The sequence below is a fragment of the Pituophis catenifer genome, unplaced genomic scaffold, assembly GCF_029215685.1.
Source record: "Pituophis catenifer annectens isolate HBS135680 unplaced genomic scaffold, rPitCat1.0.hap2 SCAF_7, whole genome shotgun sequence".
Lineage (NCBI taxonomy): Eukaryota > Metazoa > Chordata > Lepidosauria > Squamata > Colubridae > Pituophis > Pituophis catenifer.
Window position 1 is genome coordinate 44,864,869 of NW_027256887.1, and position 22,186 is coordinate 44,887,054.

At 40.4% G+C, this 22,186-nt stretch overlaps 1 protein-coding gene across 1 annotated transcript in view; it reads right to left on the reverse strand.

Moving 5' to 3' along the window:
* The window catches only part of PTPRB (protein tyrosine phosphatase receptor type B), a gene marked incomplete at its 5' end in the record, with an annotated part of 87,521 nt that overhangs the window by 59,966 nt on the left and 5,369 nt on the right, over positions 1 to 22,186 (reverse strand). The window contains 3 exons of the mRNA XM_070947880.1: positions 876 to 1,152; positions 1,884 to 2,060; positions 11,825 to 12,066. Coding sequence (XP_070803981.1) covers positions 876 to 1,152; positions 1,884 to 2,060; positions 11,825 to 12,066 — 696 coding nt within the window. The remainder of the gene's footprint in view (positions 1 to 875; positions 1,153 to 1,883; positions 2,061 to 11,824; positions 12,067 to 22,186) is intronic.

Below are 22,186 nucleotides of genomic sequence, written 5' to 3' on the forward strand. Positions count from 1 at the left end.
TTTGAAGAATATATGCAAATATGTATGTTATCTATCTACAGATATACACAATGTTAATGCTTAAAGTGTGAGCTCAATATGTAGATATATTGGATTGTATAATATATAGATATACTGGAATATATAAAATCCTCTTATAAAAACATTGTATAATTGTTTTGTGCCCATATTACAATTAACAGAAATTATCATTGCAGACTTTAAAAAAATAGATTTAGGATACCTCCCTTTTTGCTACTTTACACAGTTATATGAGCTTTATAAGTGATTTGGATTAAGTATTTTAGGCAAGGAGGCAATATCTTTTCAGAGTTATTTTAATATGGCTGTTAGGATGAAATCAGATATACTTATGAACAAACATAATCAACATTTCCTGTGCAAATCCATAACTAGATAATCATTCCTCAATCTGATAATCTCCATCCAGGATGACCATTCTTGCTGGAGATACTGGCAATTATAACTAAACATATCTAGGGGGTAATAATTTGGAGAAAGCTGATAAATTCTGGGCAAGACTAATATAATTGGAAAGATTCTCAAAGCAGACCCTGATGAAAGGAAATATGCTTAGTAAAAAGTTAACATCTATAGCAATTAGGAACTTCTAATTTGTAAATAAGAATAGAGACAGACTACACAGTTAAAGTGTCATCTATTTATACAAGAGATTTGTGTTTAGAGATTTCAAATCATTTCATTTACCTCTTGAAATCTAAGAACGAAGAGATGCTGTTTAAGGAACCTTTCACATTAATTTCAAGTTACATAATAATCTCTACAAACTCAGGATTAGCATCAGGATGGAAATAGAAGAGGAGAGATCCCTCCTCATCTTCTAAGTATCCCCCAAATGATCAGCCAAGCTGTACCTGTTTGCAGAGTGATATTGCTAGTTTCTCCATCAGAGAGAGAAACAATCCTGAGTGAGTACAAAGTTCCAGCTTCCAAGCCATTGAAGTTGCATTCATAGGAACCATTGTCCTTCTGGATGGCCTGGCAATCCCTGGATAAAACCTTACTGGAGCTGCAGATTACGCTGAAATTACAGGGGTTGCCCGAACTGTTCCATCTGAGATACACCGACTGGCTGGAGACCTTCCATTCTGTCTGGTTGATGGTGCATTTGACTGGAGCAGCTAGACCACTCTAAAGAACAATCAAAAACAGCATAGGCCATTTAGGAATAAATGCTTTGTTTCTTATTTACCCTTACTTACGAGAACTGGGCAAATTCTAAGGTTCTTGCATTTTTCAACACAATCATCCTGAAATATTTTTGAGAGAAGTTGTACCTTAATTAATCCAGAAAAACCTACAAAAACTAAAATTCAAGCCGTGGAACAGAACTGTCACTTCTTCTTGGAGTGTGAGGGCACGCATGTGTATCCCGGCAGGTGTGAGTAACTTGTAACACAGAAGCTGTAAAATACAACTGGACCTAAGTGTTGTTGCGACTTCCCAATCGCCCGGATTTTTGTCGCCCGAAGAAAAATCTCTCTTGAGAGTCACTTCTCACTTTAGGGTGCTCGATGCTGCGGACGAAGGGAAGGTGAGCGGGGGTGGGGGTGGAATAGAAGACCTCCAAGGTCCCTTCCAACTCTGTAATTCTGGGGGAGCCCTGGGCTTTCGCGAAATAATGACTTCAGTCATTACTCAGTCACTAGATTTTGAAATCTAGTCTTCGGTGCTAAGAGTTTCCAAGCGGGAAACTTCAGTTCGCCTGTTAGGTATGCTGATGCGGAGGGCAAAGTCATGGGAAGAGTTAGCGAGAACTGATAGGAGAAGGAAGAGCCGGAGTGGGAGGAGGCTAGAGGGATGCGCGCCCTACCTGGCGAGCCCCCGCCCGGCCCCCTCGCGAGTACCTGTCAGTCACCCACCTTGAGAAGGGCCAGCGCAAGAATCCACCAAGAGCCTCCCGCTCCGCATCTCAGCCTTGCCATCCGTTTGGATCTGCAAGGCTGGGGGCGAGGAACCTCCTTTTGCCCCGCCGCCGGCGGCTGGTGGCTTCCCCCGTGGCCGCGGGGTCGAGAGACGCAGCAGCCCACGGCCGCCCTCTAGTGGCCAGCTTGACTCTTGCAGGCTCTCCGGAGGCTCCTGGAAAGTTTCCCGCCGGCCGGACGAGGACTGAACCCCGCGGCGGATTGCAGGCGCGGCGGGGAAGCTGCCATTCTCACCCGGCCCTCGCCAGGCGCCTGGGACCTCCGCCTCTGCTTCGGGAAGCCTAGTTGCTCTCCCTCCGTCGTCCGCAGGCGGAAAGCTCTGCCTCCGCGCCCGAACTTCCCCTTCCCGCCCTAGTTCTCCGTTGCTCCCGGGGCGCTCTCCGTCGCTCTTACCTACCCGTCCTATCACCGCCCCCACTTCCTCCTCCTCCTCCTCCGCCGCAAGCAATTCCACCCCTCCCTTTGTCCTTCCTTCCTCCTTCCCTCCCTCCCTCGTCTGGGACTTCTTTCCCAGGGCTATTTCTGACACTGGATGGAAGGGAGATGATTTCCTTCAGGCGTTTCTCCTCCCCTTGGAATGTCCTAATGTAAACCCCCTTGGTTTCACAGACTGGAGATGCTACTTGGCTAAGTTTCCAAACCTTTCAAACTGAAAAGAAAAAGTTCAGTTGCCAAGTTTCAGGTTCCAGACTCTTGGTTTCACATTTAACTCGGTTTTAGCCCGGTTTGTCCGAGTCACTTGTCCTCCCCGCTTTCCCAGCCCTTTCAGCACATCCAGAAAAATAATAACTACTTTCACAATTCTGGAGACGCAGCCTTAGGCTAAAGTAAGGTGGAAGTTGATCAGAGGCAAGAATATGAACCTGCAATAATGATGATATCACGATTGCCTTTTAATAAAGGAAACACATGACCAAGCTCTCAGGAGAACAGGCCAGAACCATTTCCTAACACAAATGGCAACTCCAAATTATGGGTGTGAAGGTGATAGTGAACCCCCAAACAACAACCTTGGCAAAACTTGGCTGTAAGTATTTAATGCCCTTCAGAGCTGAGATAATAAGCCATTTTCCCCTAACAAAGCCTTGTAGCTTATTATTTTTTTTTGTTTTAAAAAAGACAGGAATTGCAAATTTCCTTTTTGCTATCTTAGCGGAGTAAATCAGTAATCAGCCTAGAGCAGTTACTTTTCTTTGTCACAATTAATATAGCCACTCCCATTTTGAATATCATATCAAGCAGAACCTTATGTTCAGCAATAATCAGTTCTGTGGAGAAAGGGGAAAAAAACATTAACATGGAAAATGACCAATTTATTTTACTTTTTTTTAAATGCAGAAGCCATCGGCATCTGCATTTAAAGTGACTGTTACACTGCCCCAAGTATATTTCCATAGAAATAGACACAATTAAAAGCAATAAATGGGCTTGTTCTTGGGAAATGGCATTAACAAATTAACTGAAAAAAAAAGAATATTTTTTTGTTTGTAAAAATAAAAAGGCAGAAGGAATTCTTGCAGGATTTCACATTATAACTTCTACTTTGAACTATCGTCTACTTCCTATTTCAACTTATAAATAGAGAACTTCTAAGTGCTAGAATGGGGTGTCCACTCTTGGGGAATTCTGTGAATTGAAGTCCACAGCTCTTAAAATTGACAAGTTTGGATGCGTCCCTGTGCTAGAAAAAAAAGCCTCAGCAGCTCATAAAATCATTCAGAACAAGTCTGTAGAGAACCCTTCTAATTATACAGCATTTATATAAATCCTTAAAAAGTTTATTCAAATGTTGTGAAATCACCCGTTGTCTTGATATATAATGCTTCCTTCAAATTTACAGTTTGAAATTTCATTTTTACAAAAATTAAAAAATCCTAAGCACATTTTAAATTAATTTATGATAGCAAAATCTATTATCCTGTGAGTTACCAGCAAGTCAAATCTCGTCAAGGTTGCTTCAATAATTTTTCCTCCTATTGTACCTAATTGCTTATAAGATACATTCTCCAAATTTGAGTCATCCTTTTGTGGTTCTTTGCTTGAATTTTCACCACCCAAATATCCTTTGTCGATTAGTGCTCATTCAGTTTGAATTGGGATTTGAATTGGAGCTGTGGGATTTGAAGAGGTCAGAATTCCATCTAAATTTATAATTTGAGGCGAAGTTAAATTAAATTCAAGAGAGTTTATATTTTAAAACTCACATTAAAAATTATCCATAGTTATCCAATTATCTTTCCCATTACCGGGAAAGAATTAAAATGTTTGTGGCTGCTTCATTGTGGGGAAAATGATAGAAGATAGAACTTATACACATCATTAATGCCAGCATGTTTCAGCTTGGTACTTCCAGGGATTCCACCACAATACTATTTTGAAATATTCCCATGAACCTCCTTTCAAGACACTTTTAGACTATCCAGCAAATAGCTTATATACTGAGCAATGCAGAAGATATTTTGCATCAAACCAAATAATTCTCAAAAAATGGATAAAAGTGATATCTGTCCACTTGCTTTTTGAGGGTGTTAAAGTTTCCATGACATTAGAGGAGGCCTATGGGCTTCTCTTATGTGATGGAGTAACTTAGCTATTTACAATTTTATGGATACTCTGTAGGAGAATAAAAAGACATGAGTAGCAAATTTGGCCCTTCCTGGGAAGAGCTCCCTCATCTCTGTCTTTAAAAGGATAACAGGCTGGCTAGGATAAAACTTTTCTGGACAAGACATAATTCTGTCTTGCTTCCTCTCAGAATTCTGCTAGATAACAATAGTGGCATAAGCAGGCTGGCAATTGAAAGACAATGCAGTTGATCTACAGAGAAGGTCTACAGAGAAGGAGGCTGGTATAGAGAGAAGAGCATTCACCATTTTCATACCAGTCCCATGGTTTTTATTTTACTATTTATATTGAAACTTCTAAGATAGCATTGGTGAGATTAGTCAGTTCAAAGAGTTTGTAAAATGGATGATTGAGAGAATATAACTTACTGGTAAGTAGGAATTAGTGTTAACAAGGCAAAGATTAACAGGAGTCTTAGCCAATGTACTAAGACCTGTTGGGTTTTTGGAGAAAGTTACTCAGATTTTGGGTAACCAAGATATCAGACAACTGGAGAAAACTGGCAGCTGATGACAGTGCGGTTGGGGAGATAAATTGTAGTGATTGCTAGACTGTGATTATAATGGCAGCAAAGCCAATGGAGCTATAGCCACCATCATTGGCTTCTAACATCTCTTTCACCTGGACCAGCTATGAAGACACTCATAAGGTCCCAGCCCACCTATTGGCAGTAGGTTGAATGTTGGGTCATTTAAATATCTGGGAAATGGACAGGGTCCCTAAGACAATGGTGCAAAACAGGACATGATATTATAAGGTTGCACTGGTCATGGTACCATGTTTCCCTGAAAATAAGACCCTGTCTTATATTTTTTTTGAACCCTGAAATAAGTGCTTGGCTTTATTGCCATGTGCTCAAAAGCCCAATTGGGCTTATTATCAGGGGATATCTTATTTTGGGGGAAACAGGGTAGTGAATAATTTCTGGATGGGGAAGTGATTGGGAGATGGCCAAGGCTTAAAGGACTACTTTCAGTAAGGTTCAGTAACACATCAACCTTCTGGAATAATCTCCCAAGTGCTTGTAAGAGTTAGATACTCATTTATTTACTATTTAGAAATTTAAATCTGCCTCAATCATACAGAATTTCAAAATGCAGTTTGACTCAAGGGTACATGCCAGTTTGATTTAAAGGTACATCCTGGACTGGTCATCCATAAACCCAGTGTTGATAGCTAAGACAGACTCTCACTTGCCTTGGCAAGACCAAGTGTACAGAAGTACACTATTCTGAGTATAATTAGAGTTGAGGTTGTCTTCATTAAAGAAGAAGTTGGAGCTGCGAGACTAAACGTAAACTTACCTTGCCACCCCAAGAAATCAGTGAAAGTCAGAGTGTTTAATGAAGTAATTAAATTCACTAGCCAGCCATTCAATGTATGCTCACCCCTCCCCGCATTCTCAACATATGGAAATTGTAAAATAGTGTGTTGTCTGGAAACCCTCCAGAAACCTCAGAAAACCCTTGAATCTGTGAAGTCCTTCACAAGGCTATGAAGTATTTTCAGCCACTTGATTTACTGGGCTGAATTGAAGGGGAGTTGTGTTTTGATTCCCAAATCTATTTCAATGGAATATTGAAATAGCCTAAATTTGCAGGTCTGTAGTGAATAATATGATATTTGCTGTAAATGTAGTTGCTATTCATCATTTATTTGGTTGATTTCCTTCTGGTGCCACAATTGCCCGTGTATTTTTGCCATTTGGCTCCTCTTCTTTATCTAGTTATTTATCCATAGTAAATATCATTCATTCAGGATGGTTTCTAAATAATGTAACTGAAATATATAATGTTTACTGAATCATGGATGTCCCAGCCCAGTCGCTGGAGTCTGTAAAGGTCTGGATTAGGTGAAATGGGTTTCAACTCAACTCAATCAAGACTGAATGGATTTGGATATTTGGCCCTATCTGGTGGCAAGGTTTTTTCACCATTGGTATTTGATGGGGTGACACTGCCCTGGATGAATCCTTCTTGAACTCAAGGCTCCTTCTAGAAGAGCAGGTGGCAGCTATAGCCAAGAGACCTGCTGCTTATATCTGGGTTACTGCAATGCATTGTGTATGGGGCTGCCCTTGAATAGCAATTGGAAGCTTCAACTAGTGACTAATGTGACTGTACAGGTAGTAAATGGTGTCACATATGTGATACATATCACTGTTATGTGGGCTGCATTGGTTGCCATTGTGCTTCTGGGTGCAATTTAAGGTGCTGATTGTCATCTTTAAAGTCCTTCATGACTTGGAACTGGGCTATCTAATGCTCTTTTTCCCCAATCGTTTCTATCAATCCAACACAGTCCAGCAGTTTGGACATGTTACAGGTCCCATTAGCCAAGGGATGTCATCTGACAGGGATTAGGAGGTGTGTCATAGTCCCTGCCCTCTAGAAAATTCTCCTTTCAGAGATTAGGGTGATCCTGACCCTGTTGGCCTTTCATGAGGCTGTAAAGGGCTGATTATGTTCCTGGGTCTGGGGCTCTGAGCAGGGGTGGATTCTACTTGCCTTGCAACAGGAGAGCGTGCATGCTTGCTTCTGCACATCCACAGAAGCTTCTGCGCATGCACAGATAATCCATTATGACATCCGGGTGGGTGGGCGGAGCATCCCGCCGCAAGAATCAGACAGAACCGGGAGCAACCCATCCCTGGCTCTGAGTGTATTAGGGATCCCATTTCTTGGCTATATTAACCTCTTAATATTGAGAACGGCATAGATGCACAGTGAGCAAATATATTTATTTTGTACTTTTGAATTGTTTATTTTTTATGATATATTCCACCCAGAGTCTCTCGTTGAGCTGGGTGGTTATAGAAATTAATCAATCAATCATTCCTTCTCTATTGTCACAGAATTCTAAAATCTGAAGAAGTACTACTTTCCACAGGAGGACCCACTGGCCTCATTCTTTAGAGGTGGATCCCATCTTTGCAAGATACTATATAGCTTTGGAATGGATGAATCCAGAGGAAACATTGTGAGGGCAGTATTATTTAGCTTTTCCTCCAGAGCTGCAGGATGGGTAGGTTCATCTTGGTGAAACTTCATCCTATCTCATCACTCCTGGGATTTCCCCACCCCTTCCTGAAGTAGTCTGTTGCCTTGATTCCCCTGATTCCACAATGCTTCAAGAGTATCAGAAAAAAGGCTTTGTTGTTCTGCCAATGCAAACACTTTTTTCCTACTGAAAGAAGATGAAGTGAGGAAATGAGAATAGAAGGGTGGAACCCTGGCTGGGTACCATTTTTTCACTCTTCTATTGGCCAGCTGGATGAACCTTCTTCCCATTTCCTTTTCTACCAAAGTCAGGAGAACATTCCCACAGTGGCAGGAAGTACAAGGTTAGTGAGGTGAAATCAGTGGCTGAGAGTAAGTGTCCATAGTGACACTCATTAGTGACAATGCAGTCTAAAACACACTTATTCATGAAGAGTCAGAAATTCTACACAATTCCATTCAATTTGCTTCTGATCAAGTGTGAATGAAATTATATTATCACGTTTCTTCAAGACGTTTAACTGCAGAACATTATAAAAGTTAGAATTACAGTAGCTTTAAGGTATAAGCAAGTAAATTTGTAAATAGTATGATTAAGGAAAATTGGTTAAATGGACATTAATCACCGATGCGAAGGTTTTCTAGAAGTTAGTCGATTGACTCTTTGTTAATATATAAGTGTTTACATGTATTTGTGTTTTACATTTGTTTATGTTAGTAAAATTTAATTAAAAAAAAAGAAATTATATTATCACGTTTCTTCAAGACGTTTAACTGCAGAACATTATAAAAGTTAGAATTACAGTAGCTTTACATTGCTGAGAGAGTTAGCTAATGGTTTGCAACTTTCAGGCTGCTCTTTAATCCCATTTTTAAAAAAACAATTTTCACTCCATTGATAATTGAGTTTAAAGATAAAAGACAATTAAAAATCAATATGGCCATGGTTACATTTTTAGCAATCTTTTTAATTCTAAAAATGCCATTATTCTTTGTCAATGGAAACACAATTCTGTAGTTAAAGATGAAGATCTATCTTACAAACCACCTCTTAACTGATGTGAAAATGTTCAACGCCTATCATTAATGCTTTTATGGCAAGAGGGGAATTAGAGATGGAATTAGAAAGATTTGAAGCATGCAGAAGATCCATAGCCTTTCCACTCTATGAACGACTGAGACTGAGAGCAAAGCAAATAGCTGGAACAGGTTCTTATTCCAACCACTCCATCACCATTTATGCCTTCAACCTCGCCATAGAAGCCTGAAAGATCTGGGAATATGCTAATTCTTCCATAATAGCTTCCCTTTCCTTTGTTCTACTTGGATTAAGTATTCCAGAAATTTGAGATATACTGTACATTATTCCACATACTGATTTTATATTTAATTAATTTATCCAGCAGTCCTCACTTCAGAAATGAAGTGGATCATTTTTGACCACTTGTTTACTTTCATTTGGTTAGTTCAGTCTTACAGTATTAAATCAACTGATGCAACTTTGTGCACATCTTTAGCCTACAAAAAGGCCAGATGAGAGTATGTGATTATAGGAATGGTAGTCAGAAAAAAATAAAGAAACAGAAAACAAGTCAGAGAAAGCAGTGTGAAGTTTGAAATGACTTTGAAGAATTAAATATTAACCCCCCGCCCTCCAAATTTCAAAATGTACATAGGAACATAAAATGACTCCTTAAGAGAGGAAGTGGTTCTGCCAGGTCTGAAAGAGGCAGTGGTATGCTTCTTCCTCAAGATACCTTTCTTGGATCAAGCCTATCCGAACAATTTTTTTCATCTCTAACCTTGCCTGGAAAAAAAGGAGGCTACACTTCATCTGGAATAAGTAGCTTATGTGGATTCTTTCTTGTCAGGATTCAGGCCAGGGTATAGTACTGAAATGGCTTTGGTTGTGCTTGGGATGGGGGTGGTGTATCTATTTTGGGTCTCCTTGAACTTTTGGCTGATGAAGGTGGGAGTGGATGGGCACCCTTTTCTGAGGCTTGTTCTAGTGGTGTTGATGTGAGAGAGGTTGTAAGCCCTAAGTCCCCCCTCCCCCACTGTGGTTCTACCGTCTCCTTTTTAATATCTACATCAGAGGTCTCCAACCTTGGCAACTTTAAGCCTGGCAGACTTCAATTCCCAGAATTCCCCAGCCAGCAAAATTGGAGACCCCTGATCTACATGAAGCTGCTGGGCAAGATAATCTCTTGGTATGGGGAGTAATATACCAATATATGTATAAATATACTGATTATACCCAATTATATATCTTTGCCTTCCAGTTGTCCAGGTGAAGCAGTTTAAATTGTAGCAAGTGAGATCCGGAGTAAAGTGGAAAAAATACTTGGATATATTCTCAGGATATATCCTGATAAAAGAGAGTTGAGGGGCATACATACATACAATATAATTACCAATTTCTATCTCTCTCTTTAACAAAATGGGCATGGTTAGTTAGTAATTTGAAACAGCAAACAATAGATTTGCAACCCAAAGTTGCTCTAAAGCAAATATGTTTAAAAATGCAAAGTACCTTTGTAAGTGGCTTGGCTTAAATGAGGTTTAACAATAGCATAAATGTTTTCATTATGTGAAATGAAATGTTGTTCTTTGTTTGCATTTAATACAGTCCAATATGTTTTCATAAATACGGAAAACAAATTGCTTCCTAAGAGTTGGATAGTGCAGATAGACTAAATTTTGAAGATAATCAAAAAGAGATAGGTGGGGGAGGGAAGGTTGAGGTAGAGAGGTAGAAAAAATGATCTATCAGAAACCATAAAATGAAAGAAGAGCATATTGTTTGTTTGTGGAAGGAGGAAAAGAAAAACATAGTTTAATACATTTGAATCTGCTGCACGTCAGCACCTCAACGCCTATGTCAGCTACTTCTCTCCAAAATGCATGCATAAATCTTGTCCTCCATTAACACCTGAGACTTATATTTGTACCTTTACCACAAACTTTCCCCCAAATCAGTGCTAATAGGCTAATGCTGGATTTCTAACACAGGAGAGTTTAAGCAGTGGTAGACCAAGAATGAATTCTATCCCAAGCTTACCCAGTTTTTTGAGTAGTCATTTCTGGATTGCCAAATGGAGTAGTTGTCATTGTTCTCTCACAATTCAAAGTAGCTCTAGTTTGATATTGATATCACACATGAGAAACCTGTGACCAAATCATGGCTGGGTAAATGAAATGAGCAGTATAATTCAATTTACCTCAATACTTCTCTATGCTCATTATTACCTTTCTAGTGCTATCAGTGATGGCTGTAAGCAAAATAAGGATCCAGACTAACAGCCCACAATATTTGTGCATTTATTTATTTAATTTATCGGTTAAAACAGCTGTCAAATGATTCTGTCAGTTTACAACTAAAAACCACTTACTAAAAGAAGAATACAAGACAAATTACAGAGAGCCAAGCCAAACTGTTTTTTTCTCAGGGTTCCTAAAAAAGCCAAGGGTGTCTCTGCAGAGGGAGAGAGACTACATAGGGTCACTCTAGTTTAAGATAGCTACTCATACATTTCAAACTGCAGAGAGCGTCTCAGCTGAACCATTCACTAAACACTCATGGGGACCCCAAGTTCCCTCTGATTCACAGCCGGGATCAGCAGTTATTGGCTGATCTAGCAGACTCTGACCCACTTTCCACCAAGCTTGCAAAGCAATTAGAAAGTGATCTGACCACAGCAACAGAAATATCCTTCAAGATCAGATCATATCTCAACTGTACTGAGACAAAAATAACAGATCTAATGTGTCAAGTTTTCGATGATCCAGGACCATTCCATGAATTCCTGAGATGTCCTAGATTCAATGTTTCTGGGTTGCAGACTGAAGTCCTCAAGAACTATAAGCCTTGGGTCTAAATCACTAGCCCAGCATTGAAATCCAGCAGCTCAGGCAGGAGTGATGTTGAGCAGCAGGGATGTACAATAGCATCTGTTCTCTAGAGCCCAACTTCAATCAGAGAGTCTTACATCCAGTTATCTATGGAGCAAGAGCTTCTGGAAACTCCTAACAACTTGTGGATGATAACATTGTATTGCAATCAAGTAACATGTACATCAACATCAGTTATCAGACTCAATGAGCTATTTATTCACAATCAGAACAATATTCTGGATTATTACCATGTTGTTTCTTTTTTTTTTCAATATATACTTAAGGAAAGGAAAGGAAAGGAAAGGAAAGGAAAGGAAAGGAAAGGAAAGGAAAGTTTTTCCAGTGAATAAATTATCTTACCTCTTTTATAGTGCTAGAGAAATGATAGGTAGTTGTAGGAATCCAGTTTTTTTCTGTCACTTCAAATAAATTCTGGTTAAGACTGAATTTGCCCATAGCCTTATAGTTGCTTTCTGTAACATTTCTGATGGAAATCATTGTACTGTTACTGCCAAGAAAATTCTGTGGATTATGGGTTATAGGATTAAAGGGAAGGGATGTGCTTTTAGTGCTCTGAGCCAATGGTTCAGCATCTTGGAAATCTAGGAGGAATAAACGTATATAAAATCAGGGCTCAACATACATAGAAATAGTTTGACATATTAATCACATCTTAACTGTTAAAGTGAATAGTGTTAAATGGGTTGCAGTTTTACAATAGCTGATAATAGCTGATTTTAACTGAGAAAATGCTATTTGAAAGTATAATTATATTTAGAGCTGATAAGATGATATCCACATTGCTCTTTGACGTTAGATTTCTAAAGGAATCCACAACGGCCATTTCTCTACGTACATTCATGATTATTACTAACTTAAGTATGCAATGTGTTTAACAGCTCAATCATATTTTGACAATCCAAAGCAAATTTTCCGCAATCTGTGTATAGCAGGAAGAACCTGACTTAATCATTTCATATAAAAAGCTAATCAGCAAGGTCTAAGAACTACCCTGAATCACACTGCACTGTAGAATTCAGGAACTGTACTTGTCCAGTTCCAATTGAATGGCAACTTTCAGAAATGGCCCTAAGAATAGGCAAATTCAAATCTTCCCTTGGGTGCTAAACTGAACGAGACATTAAACTGAGCTTAGTAATATGAGGTTTAAAAATGAACTTTCAGTATTTAAACTATGTTTTCCCCATTCCCAGATTTTGTTTTCTGTAAAAATAATTGGGTCACTGGTGTACTTTGGTGTGAAATTACCAAAGTATATTTAATTCATGTTAATTCAGCAACACACATTTCTTAAATAATATATTCTTACTGCATACTGAAGATTTGTCCTGATTTATTCAACACTTACTTCCATATGACAAAGTGGGCCAAAGAACATCTTATACACAGCCATTTTTGCTTCTTTCAAGAAATCTTCAATCCTTAACACAGATTTAATACTACATACTTCTTCCGACCAGCATTTGCATATGTTAACATTTTTCCCATCAATTTATTTTTAATAAAAATTCTATCACCCACATTCAGAACTATTAATTTTTTACTGATCTTTAGTAATTTACTTTATTTCCTTGTGAGCTATCACAACCCTTGATATTTGAGACATTACTTTTTTATGCATACTTTGATGGATCTTGCAATGTATCTAAAATTTGGTACAAATCCTTTGGGTTCTCTGCCAATAACAAAGTAACATCTGCATAAAAAAGGACCCCAGCTACTCATGCATATTTGTGTCCCCAACTACCTCCCTTGCCACAACAAACCATCCTAACTGTATGAATTTCTATTATATTTATCCATAATTACAATAGCCAACAGTGCATCATTTGCTTAATTCCTCTCCTAACAATTAATTAAGGATTCCATTTATTCTCTTACATGTTTTACTTCTGTCACATATTGATTTTATATTCAGCAACTATTTTTTATTTCCATATTTATGAAAATATTCTATGAGTCAAGTGTCTCACTGCCACTTATTTTTCGATGATCTGCTGAAGATCAAAAATCTGGTCTGTTTGCCATAAAGTTGCTTTGCACTTCCCAGGTTTTGCTCATTGTCATCTCTTGTAATTTTTTGGTTCAGAATTCTACCAAATCCTTCCAAGGCGCACCTAACAAATTAATCTTTTTTTGTTCAGTTTTAGCATTCAAATTCGTTTGAATTTGAAGAGGGATAATAGTAGCATTCTTCCAATTATTAGGCATTTATGCAGTCCTCACACCAGGGGTGGTTCTAATTTTTTTTACTACCGGTTCTGTGGGCGTGGCTTATTTTGTGGGTGTGGCTTGATGGTCATATGACAATTATTTAGGATTTAGCAGAGGTACTGGTCTACCAAGCTTTTAACTGCTTGCAGAGCTGTATCAATCTACCCATTTATTTTTGCAGGCACTGGTCTACCCATTTATTTTTGCAGGCACTGATCTACTCATGTATTTTTGCAGGCACTGGTCTACTCATGTATTTTTGCAGGCACTGGTCTACTCATTTGTTTTCTTTTAACACTGATCAGCTGTAGGGCGGCCCTTTGAAGCCCCACGGCAAGAGTTTAAACAGGTTTTTTCTCTCTAGCCATCAGCTGGGACTCAGGAGGCAGCAATAGATTGGGGGTGGGGCCAAATAAAAGGTAAGAATAATGCAGGGGGTGGGTGGGAAAGCGGGGTGGGGGTGGGGGGAACAGAACCGGTTTGGTGATGTCATATCGTCACCACTACCGGCTCGGTGGAACCGGGCCGAACCGGGAGGAACCCACCACTGCTTCACACCCTTTAAAAGAGGCATACAACCACAGGTAAATCATATCCTTGCTTTAATATATTGTCAGTTGCACCATCGACACTGTTAGAGCAACAATGCCTTCTTTTTATATATATTTTTTGTTTGATGGTAACATTTATAGTATTGTCTCAATTCTTGTCTGATATGATTAACACTTTTCTCATGAACATTTCTAAAATACTCCTGCCTATATTCTCTAACTTGAGTTTCACCTCACCATTTCATTTCTTTATTTTAAATTCCATTGATTCTGCTGGAAGTTTGTTACATTTCCATCAAAATTGCTCTACATCTCTTCTGTTTTTTAATTTTTATTATCTTTGCATTTTTAGTTTACATTCTTTACAAATATCTTTTTCCTCATTATACATATTATACAATATCTTTCTGGCATCATGTTTTGCAGCAATCTCTTTTTTACCCTATAGGTCTTTTATATCATTTAAGTATCATTTTTCATATGTTCAAATGTTTCAAATCAAATCAAATTTCAAATATATTTCAAATGTTACCTTAACTCCATGCCCTTCTATAGCATTCTGTAACATGCAGTTTTCACATATTTCCTTTTTTCCACTGAGAAATTAAGCTAACTTCCTTTTCATATAGGATTTATATTCTCTCTGTGCATCAATTCTACTTTCATCCTTGTTTCCTTCATTTCTTTATCTTCCTTGTTACCTTTTCCCAAGATCCTCTCTTGACATGATCCAAAATGGTAGGTCCCACATTCACTACTCTCTGACTTCTCTATCATGATTCCCATCCAGACTGGTTCCATACTGATTCTGGGTTTCCAAATGGCCCAATCATTTGTTCTGTACTCTCTTGTTGTCTCACAGTGACAGAATAATTCCTCTTTCCTCATCTCCACTTTCAGAATATCCCATAGATTTCTGCAAAACCCATTTCTGATTATTTCATTATTGCAATCCATTGCAACATGATATGCAACTGTCACCAATATGTGAATTCTTACTTTTATTTGTAGACACAGACTGCATTAATTCACCATTTTTGAAACTTTTTAGTCCTTATTTTCAGAATTTATTTTATTTATTTATTGATCAAATTTGTATACCGCCCTACTCCCGAAGGACTCAGGGTGGTGAACAGGGACAAAATTAAACACATAGATAAAAAAGTTAAGAGCAAAATTAAAACCAAATTAAATATTTGAGCCCAAGACAATTTAAAACATCCCAAAAATTTAGAACAGATTTAAAATTTCAATTAAAATTTAAAATTTAAAAATTAAAAGGGGGGAAAGATCAGGCCAGGCCGGCTTGCTGAAATAGAAAGGTCTTTAGAGCGCGGCGGAAAGTGTGCAGGTCCGGGATCCTACGTATCTCCGGGGGGAGCTCATTCCAGATAGTAGGTGCCCCCACAGAGAAGGCCCTCCCCCTGGGGGCTGCCAGTCAACACTGTTTGGCCGACGGCACCTGGAGGAGCCCCTCTCTATGAGAGCGTACTGGCCGGTGGGAGGATGATTGTGGTAGTAGGCGGTCCCGTAAATAGCCAGGTCCTAAGCCATGGAGCGCTCTAAAGGTGGTGACCAAAACCTTGAAGCGCACCTGGAAGACCACCGGGAGCCAGTACAGCTCGCGCAGGAGAGGTGTTACGTGGGAGCGCCATGTCGCTCCCATAACTACCCGCGCGGCCGCACTCTGCGCCAGTTGGAGCCTCCGGGTGCTCCTCAAGGGGAGCCCCATGTAGAGAGCGTTGCAATAGTCCAGGCGGGAAGTGACGAGGGCATGAGTGACTGTGTGTAAAGAGTCCCGATCTAGAAAGGGACGCAACAGGTGAATCAGGCGAACCTGATGGAAAACCGTCCCGGTCACGGCCGTCAAATGCTCTTCTAAAGACAGCCGTGAATCCAGGAGGACGCCCAAGTTGCGGGCCCTCTCTGTGGGGGCCAGCGATTCACCTCCAATAGTCAGCAATGGCGTCAACTGACTATATCGGGACGTCGGAAACCACAGCCACTTGGTCTTGGATGGGTTGAGCCTGAGCCTATTCCTCCCCATCCAGATCCGCATGGCCTCCAGGCACCGGGACATCACTTCAAGGGCATCATTGGGGTGGTCTGGGGTGGAGATGTACAGCTGGGTGTCATCAGCGTACTGGTGGTACTTCACCCCAAAACCACAGATGATCTCACCCAGCGGCTTCACATAAATGTTGAACAGGAAGGGTGAGAGGACCGACCCTTGCGGCACCCCACATATGATGAACCTCGGGGTCGATCTCTGCCCCCCTGTCAACACAGCCTGCGACTGGTCAGAGAGAAAGGAGGGGAACCACCGCAACACAGTGCCTCCCACCCCTAACTCCTCCAACTGGTGCAGCATGATACCATGGTCGATGGTATCATAAGCCGCTGAGAGGTCTAACAGGACCAGGACAGAGGCGCACCCCCTGTCCCGAGCCCTCCAGAGATCATCTACCAATGCGACCAATGCTGTTTCCGTGCTGTACCCGGGCCTGAAGCCCGACTGGAATGGATCCAGATACGTCGTTTCATCCAGGAACTGGGGGAACTGTTGCGCAACCACACTCTCAACAACCTTCGCCACAAAACGAAGGTTGGAGACTGGACGATAATTAACCAACATTGCCGGGTCCAGGGAAGGCTTCTTGAGGAGAGGCCTCACCACCGCGTCTTTCAAGGCAGCGGGAAAGTCACCCTCACCCAACGAAGCATTTATAATCCCCTGGAGCCAGCCTCGCGTCACCTCCCGGGAAGCCAGTACTAACCAGGAGGGACACGGGTCCAATAAACAGGTGGTCGCATTCAGTCTGTCCAGAATCCTGTCCTCAGGGGCCATCAAACTCATCCCAGATAACATTCTCAAGACCTGCCCCAGTCCCTCCCCCTGAGACTACCCAGTCGGAGTCCAAATCTTCCCGAATCTGAGTGATTTTGTCATACAGATACTGAACAAAATCCTCGGCTCTACCCTCCAAGGGGTCCTCCCGCGCTTTCTGGTGGAGCAGAGAGCGGGTCACCCTAAACAGGGCGGCCGGGTGATTATCTGATGATGCAATAAGAGCAGCAAAATAACTACATTTCTCTGCTTTTATCACCACTAGGTAAGTCCTAATATGGGATCTTACCAGTGTCCGGTCGGATTCCAAAAGACTGGCCCTCCAACTATTCTCTAGGCTTCTTTTCCAGCGCTTCAACTCCCTCAGCTCCTCAGTAAACCAAGGAGCTGAATGAGATCGGCGCCAGGTCAGAGGCCACAAAGGCACGACCCGATCCAGAGCTCCAGCGGCTGCCCTTTCCCAGGCGGCCACTAGGTCTCCAGCCGAGGCGTGTGCCAGAGCCTCAGGAAATGGCCCAAGCTCCATCTGGAACCTATCAGGTTCCATCAGGCACCTGGGGCGGAACCATCTTACCGGCTCCGCCTCCCTGCGGCAGGGTGTAGCGGTTTGAAAGTCGAGACGAAGGAGAGAGTGATCTGACCATGACAAGGGCTCGGTAACTATATCCCCTATCTCAAGGTCACTCAGCCACTGTCCAGAGACAAAAACCAGATCCAGCGTGTTTCCCCCTGTTATGTCCTTATAAGGACATCCGCCCTGATTGGCTGCCAGCCATCGGACGGGAAATTTGAATCCCTGTCAAGGGGCGGTGCGTCTGCCGGGAGCGAATATAAGGAGAGCTCCGGCAGCGCGCCAGCAGTCTTGACTCGTTACTTTGTACTTAATAAAAGTTGCTGGTCCAGTCTTCCTTTCCTGCGCCTGATCTAACACCCCCCATGTGGGTAGGGCCATGAATTAACTGGGTCAGGTCCATGGCTGTCATGGAAGCCATGAACTCCCGAGCCACCTCTGACGCCTCGCCCACGGACGGCAGGTTGAAATCCCCCATGACCATAAGCCGCCACCGCGGCGACGACATTGAGTAGCTCGGGCAGGACTGCTGACACGTGGCAGGGAGCCAGGTACGTAATCAGCAGACCCATCTGAACCCCATGACCCCACTTCACAAGGAGGGATTCACAGCCGGTCGTCTGAGGAACAGTGCCCTCCCTCGGTCTCAGACGATCTTTAATAATAACCGCTACCCCCCCATGACTACCCTGCAACCTCGGCTGATGGAATGCGCGGAAACCTGGTGGGCACATTTCAACGAGGGGGACCCCCCCTTTTGGCCCAACCAGGTTTCCGTAATACCTGCCAGATCCGCTCCCCCCTCCTGAATAAGATCACAAATGAGGGGGGCTTTATTTACTGCAGACCTGGCATTGCACAACATCAGCCGGAGGCAAGGGCCCTGAGGATCTGTGCAACCTGGAGAACGAGTGGAGCTTTGGGGGCCGGAGCGTGCCACCGCTTGGAGATAGCGGGCGCGCGCTCCCCTAACACGATATGGCCCCCTGCTCCCGCCCTATCTACCCCTCCCACCTACAGTACTGATGGTAGAAACTTTATCTGGATGAGCTTTAACCCCCCCCTCGACCCCGGGCCCCCCACCCTCCATTCCGCGCTTCACAGCCATACCCGGCCCTCCCCTTTGTGGGTTATCCCCCATACCCACGGCCCTACTTCTAAACCAACCCTCCCCCTTCCTGGAACCCCTTAAAAAGTTAACTAAAAATTTATATAAAAAGCTCCTCAACCTCCTCTTCGCGGCATGCGAATTTAAATGTACATCTTCACTTTCTTATGTACTATTTAATTCTTCTGTAGAAGCTCAGGCTATCTTCATTCATACCTATTTCATCTTTCCTTTTTCTCTTGGTTTCATAGACTCATATCTCTTTTATTTACTTAAAATAAATATTTAATAAAATAAATCAATTTTATTTATGATTTCATGCTTTTTAACATTTATTCCTTTTACATTTCAAGATGCAATCTTTCATATGCCATGGTGATCACTATATAGCTACTAATCTCTGCTGCAAATCATGACTTTGCTCAATACTAGGATTGATAAAATAGAGATTACTTTACAAGGGAATATACTGTACCATTGTCTACATCCCATGAAACTCAAATATATATCGTATATTGACAAACAATCATGATGTCCAACATAGCATAGTGATTTTATTCTGTCTTACTCAAAAACAGGAAAAGTAATTTCAGTCTGATTATTGATATCATATTGCCCAAATAGAATAACCAGAAACACAACTGATTCAAAACGCATATAGTGAATTAGTTAATAGCATCACTATATTGAAACATTTAACATCAGTATCAAAAGAAGATTTTGTTCCCAGTTCAATCCTGTGTACAGTTTTAGGTATCAGAATTAATCTCTAAAGACCAAATTTAGCCCCAGTTATCTGCTGGTTTATAAGAATTTTCTCAAAATACTGCATTCGTTTAATAAGTTTAAAGTGCCTTCATATTAGTTTGGCTAGCACATGGCTCAGCATTGATTTTGAAATAAACTCTTAATGATGACAGTCATGATGTCAGATAATTGATCTTGCCACCATTATCTGCAGCCTTTTGGGAATGGTTTTGAGAAACTGATCAGAAACATTCATCCCATGATAGTTGTTTTTTCCATGCTGATTTTAGGCAATATGTAAATACTGTTATGTTAGGCATTTCATGCTTCCCAAACTTAAACAGGTTTGAATTTGCTGCTATTTTATATTTGTTGCTCTAGTTGTTAACTACTCCTTTAAGGTTTTTTTTTAATCACTATTATTTTTAAATGTTATTATTAGTTTTGAAGCATTTGGATGCAAGGAAAATGAAAACAAGGCTGCTCAGACTCACCTTGAACTGTGAGATGGGCAGCAAGTAAATTTGACAAATAAAGACCTGGCAGCCTAAATATTTTTCCTGATCTATCTATTATTATCTTTCATGATTATCTTCACTTGAGATACAAAGTATTAAACCTGCTACTTTCTACATTCAAAACGTGTTTTATTGCTGAAAGGCATGAACAAGAAGGGGAAAGAAGATATTGAAAAGAAAAGGAAAGGAAAGGAAAGGAAAGGAAAGGAAAGGAAAGGAAAGGAAAGGAAAGGAAAGGAAAGGAATTTTAAAGTTTTCCTGAAAGTTTAAAACTTTCTTGTAGTGTAATCTGGAATTATTTGCTTCTCAGATACTAACACTGTTCTCAATAAGTTGTTCTCCTTAAGGTAAATCTTTCACTTTACAGTTCTTATGTTCTTCTGTTAGCTGTACCACTTAGCATTTTTGTCAAATAATATTTGCAACTTTTGTGTCAGCTGCTCAAGTGAAACATTAATAATGAATACTTGTTTTCGTCTATAGCATATACTGTATATTTCCAGTTTCATTTGTTAGAAAGAGAGATGAAAATGTGAATTGTTTGTTAAAGCAATATATGGCAGATCACAATCTTCTGCTTTATATTATATTTAACACATGATTCTCACTTAACTTGCAAGTTGCACATGCATCTATAACAAGTCTTAAAATTTGAAGTCTGATCTAAATCACAGTTCTTCATCAGTACCATTAATACCAGTTCTGGATCAGTTCTTATTTCTCCCTGACTTTGTCTGCTATTCATCCGGCTATACATGCATATTTTTTCTGCTCCAAAGCATATAGCCCTGTGAAGTTCTACTTCAGCCTTTTACAATTTGAAGTATTATATCCAGCCCATTTTCAATTGACTGGGAATTCTGGGCATCGTAGTCCTAGCACATCTGAAGTGTACCAAGTTTAAGGAAATCATAACAGGTGATATGTAAATAACTTGTTGGAAAAATATCTATGGAGATTCTCAATTATCCAGGTCATGGTTGGTCCAAAGATGCTTTTCAAAATGCAACTGGACTTTTTGGGGTTTTTTTTTCTTTGAAAATGTTTACTTCTCATCAAAGAAGCTTCTTCAGTTTTTCTTCAACTAAGAAAATCTGGGTACCTTTTGAAAAACACCTTTGGGATAATTGTTGGAAAACAAGTATTTTTACTGTAGCAGACTAACATGCCCCCTCAGACCTGGCTGTGCTACCTTATCTTAGCATAGTCAAAATATAATTTTGGCAGGCTCACCCAAAGTAAGAAGTTGTTACTAGATAACAACTTGATGTGACATATGAAGAACTCAAGGTGAATGAATTCTTTAGTGACAATGGCAAAGGAATCAGTTCATACTATGTAGGAGAAGATCATCATAAAGCATCTGTATTTTACAAGAAAATCACATGCATGTATATAAAAGTGATTGATGATATAGTGCTGGATGATAGGCCCCTACGATTGGATGGCTTTCAACTTCAGACAAAATTGATACTTTCAAAGTATCAATTACATTTATGATGTGCACATTTAAAGCTATCTTGCTACTGATGCCATACAGGAAAAAATATGCTGTAATAGGAAGTTTATAGCAAGGATAGCATTGGATACAATGCAATCAATAACCAAATAATACAAATTAGACTTAGTGAAAAATTCCTTCATATGTTGAGTGTTTATGCTCTAGTCATTAATGCATAAGAAGAGGAGTTGATGAACATTATGGTCAAGTTCAATCTGAAATTGCTACAACATGTAAACAAGATGTGCATCTTATGATTGGAAACTGGAATTCCAAATAACACAGAAGAAACACAATCAGATTCTATGACTAAGGAAATTAAAATGAAGTAGGAAAACAATTTATTAATTTCTGCCAAAGACAAGAAGAAAGCAGACTGAATGTCAGAATAAACAGTGGAACTTTCCAAGAAAGAAGCCAAAGACAAGAAAGAAAAGATCTCAGGAAGGAACTTAACGAAGAATTTCAGAGAGCTGCTAGAAATGACAAGAAGCAGTATTGCGATGACTTCTGTAACGACATCAATGATAGAAACAGACATGGAAATACAAGGAGTCTCCCAACAGATATCTGACCTCAAAAGGAAAACCCAACCATGAATTGGTATGCTGAAGGATGCCACTGAGGTGGTAACTGATTCATA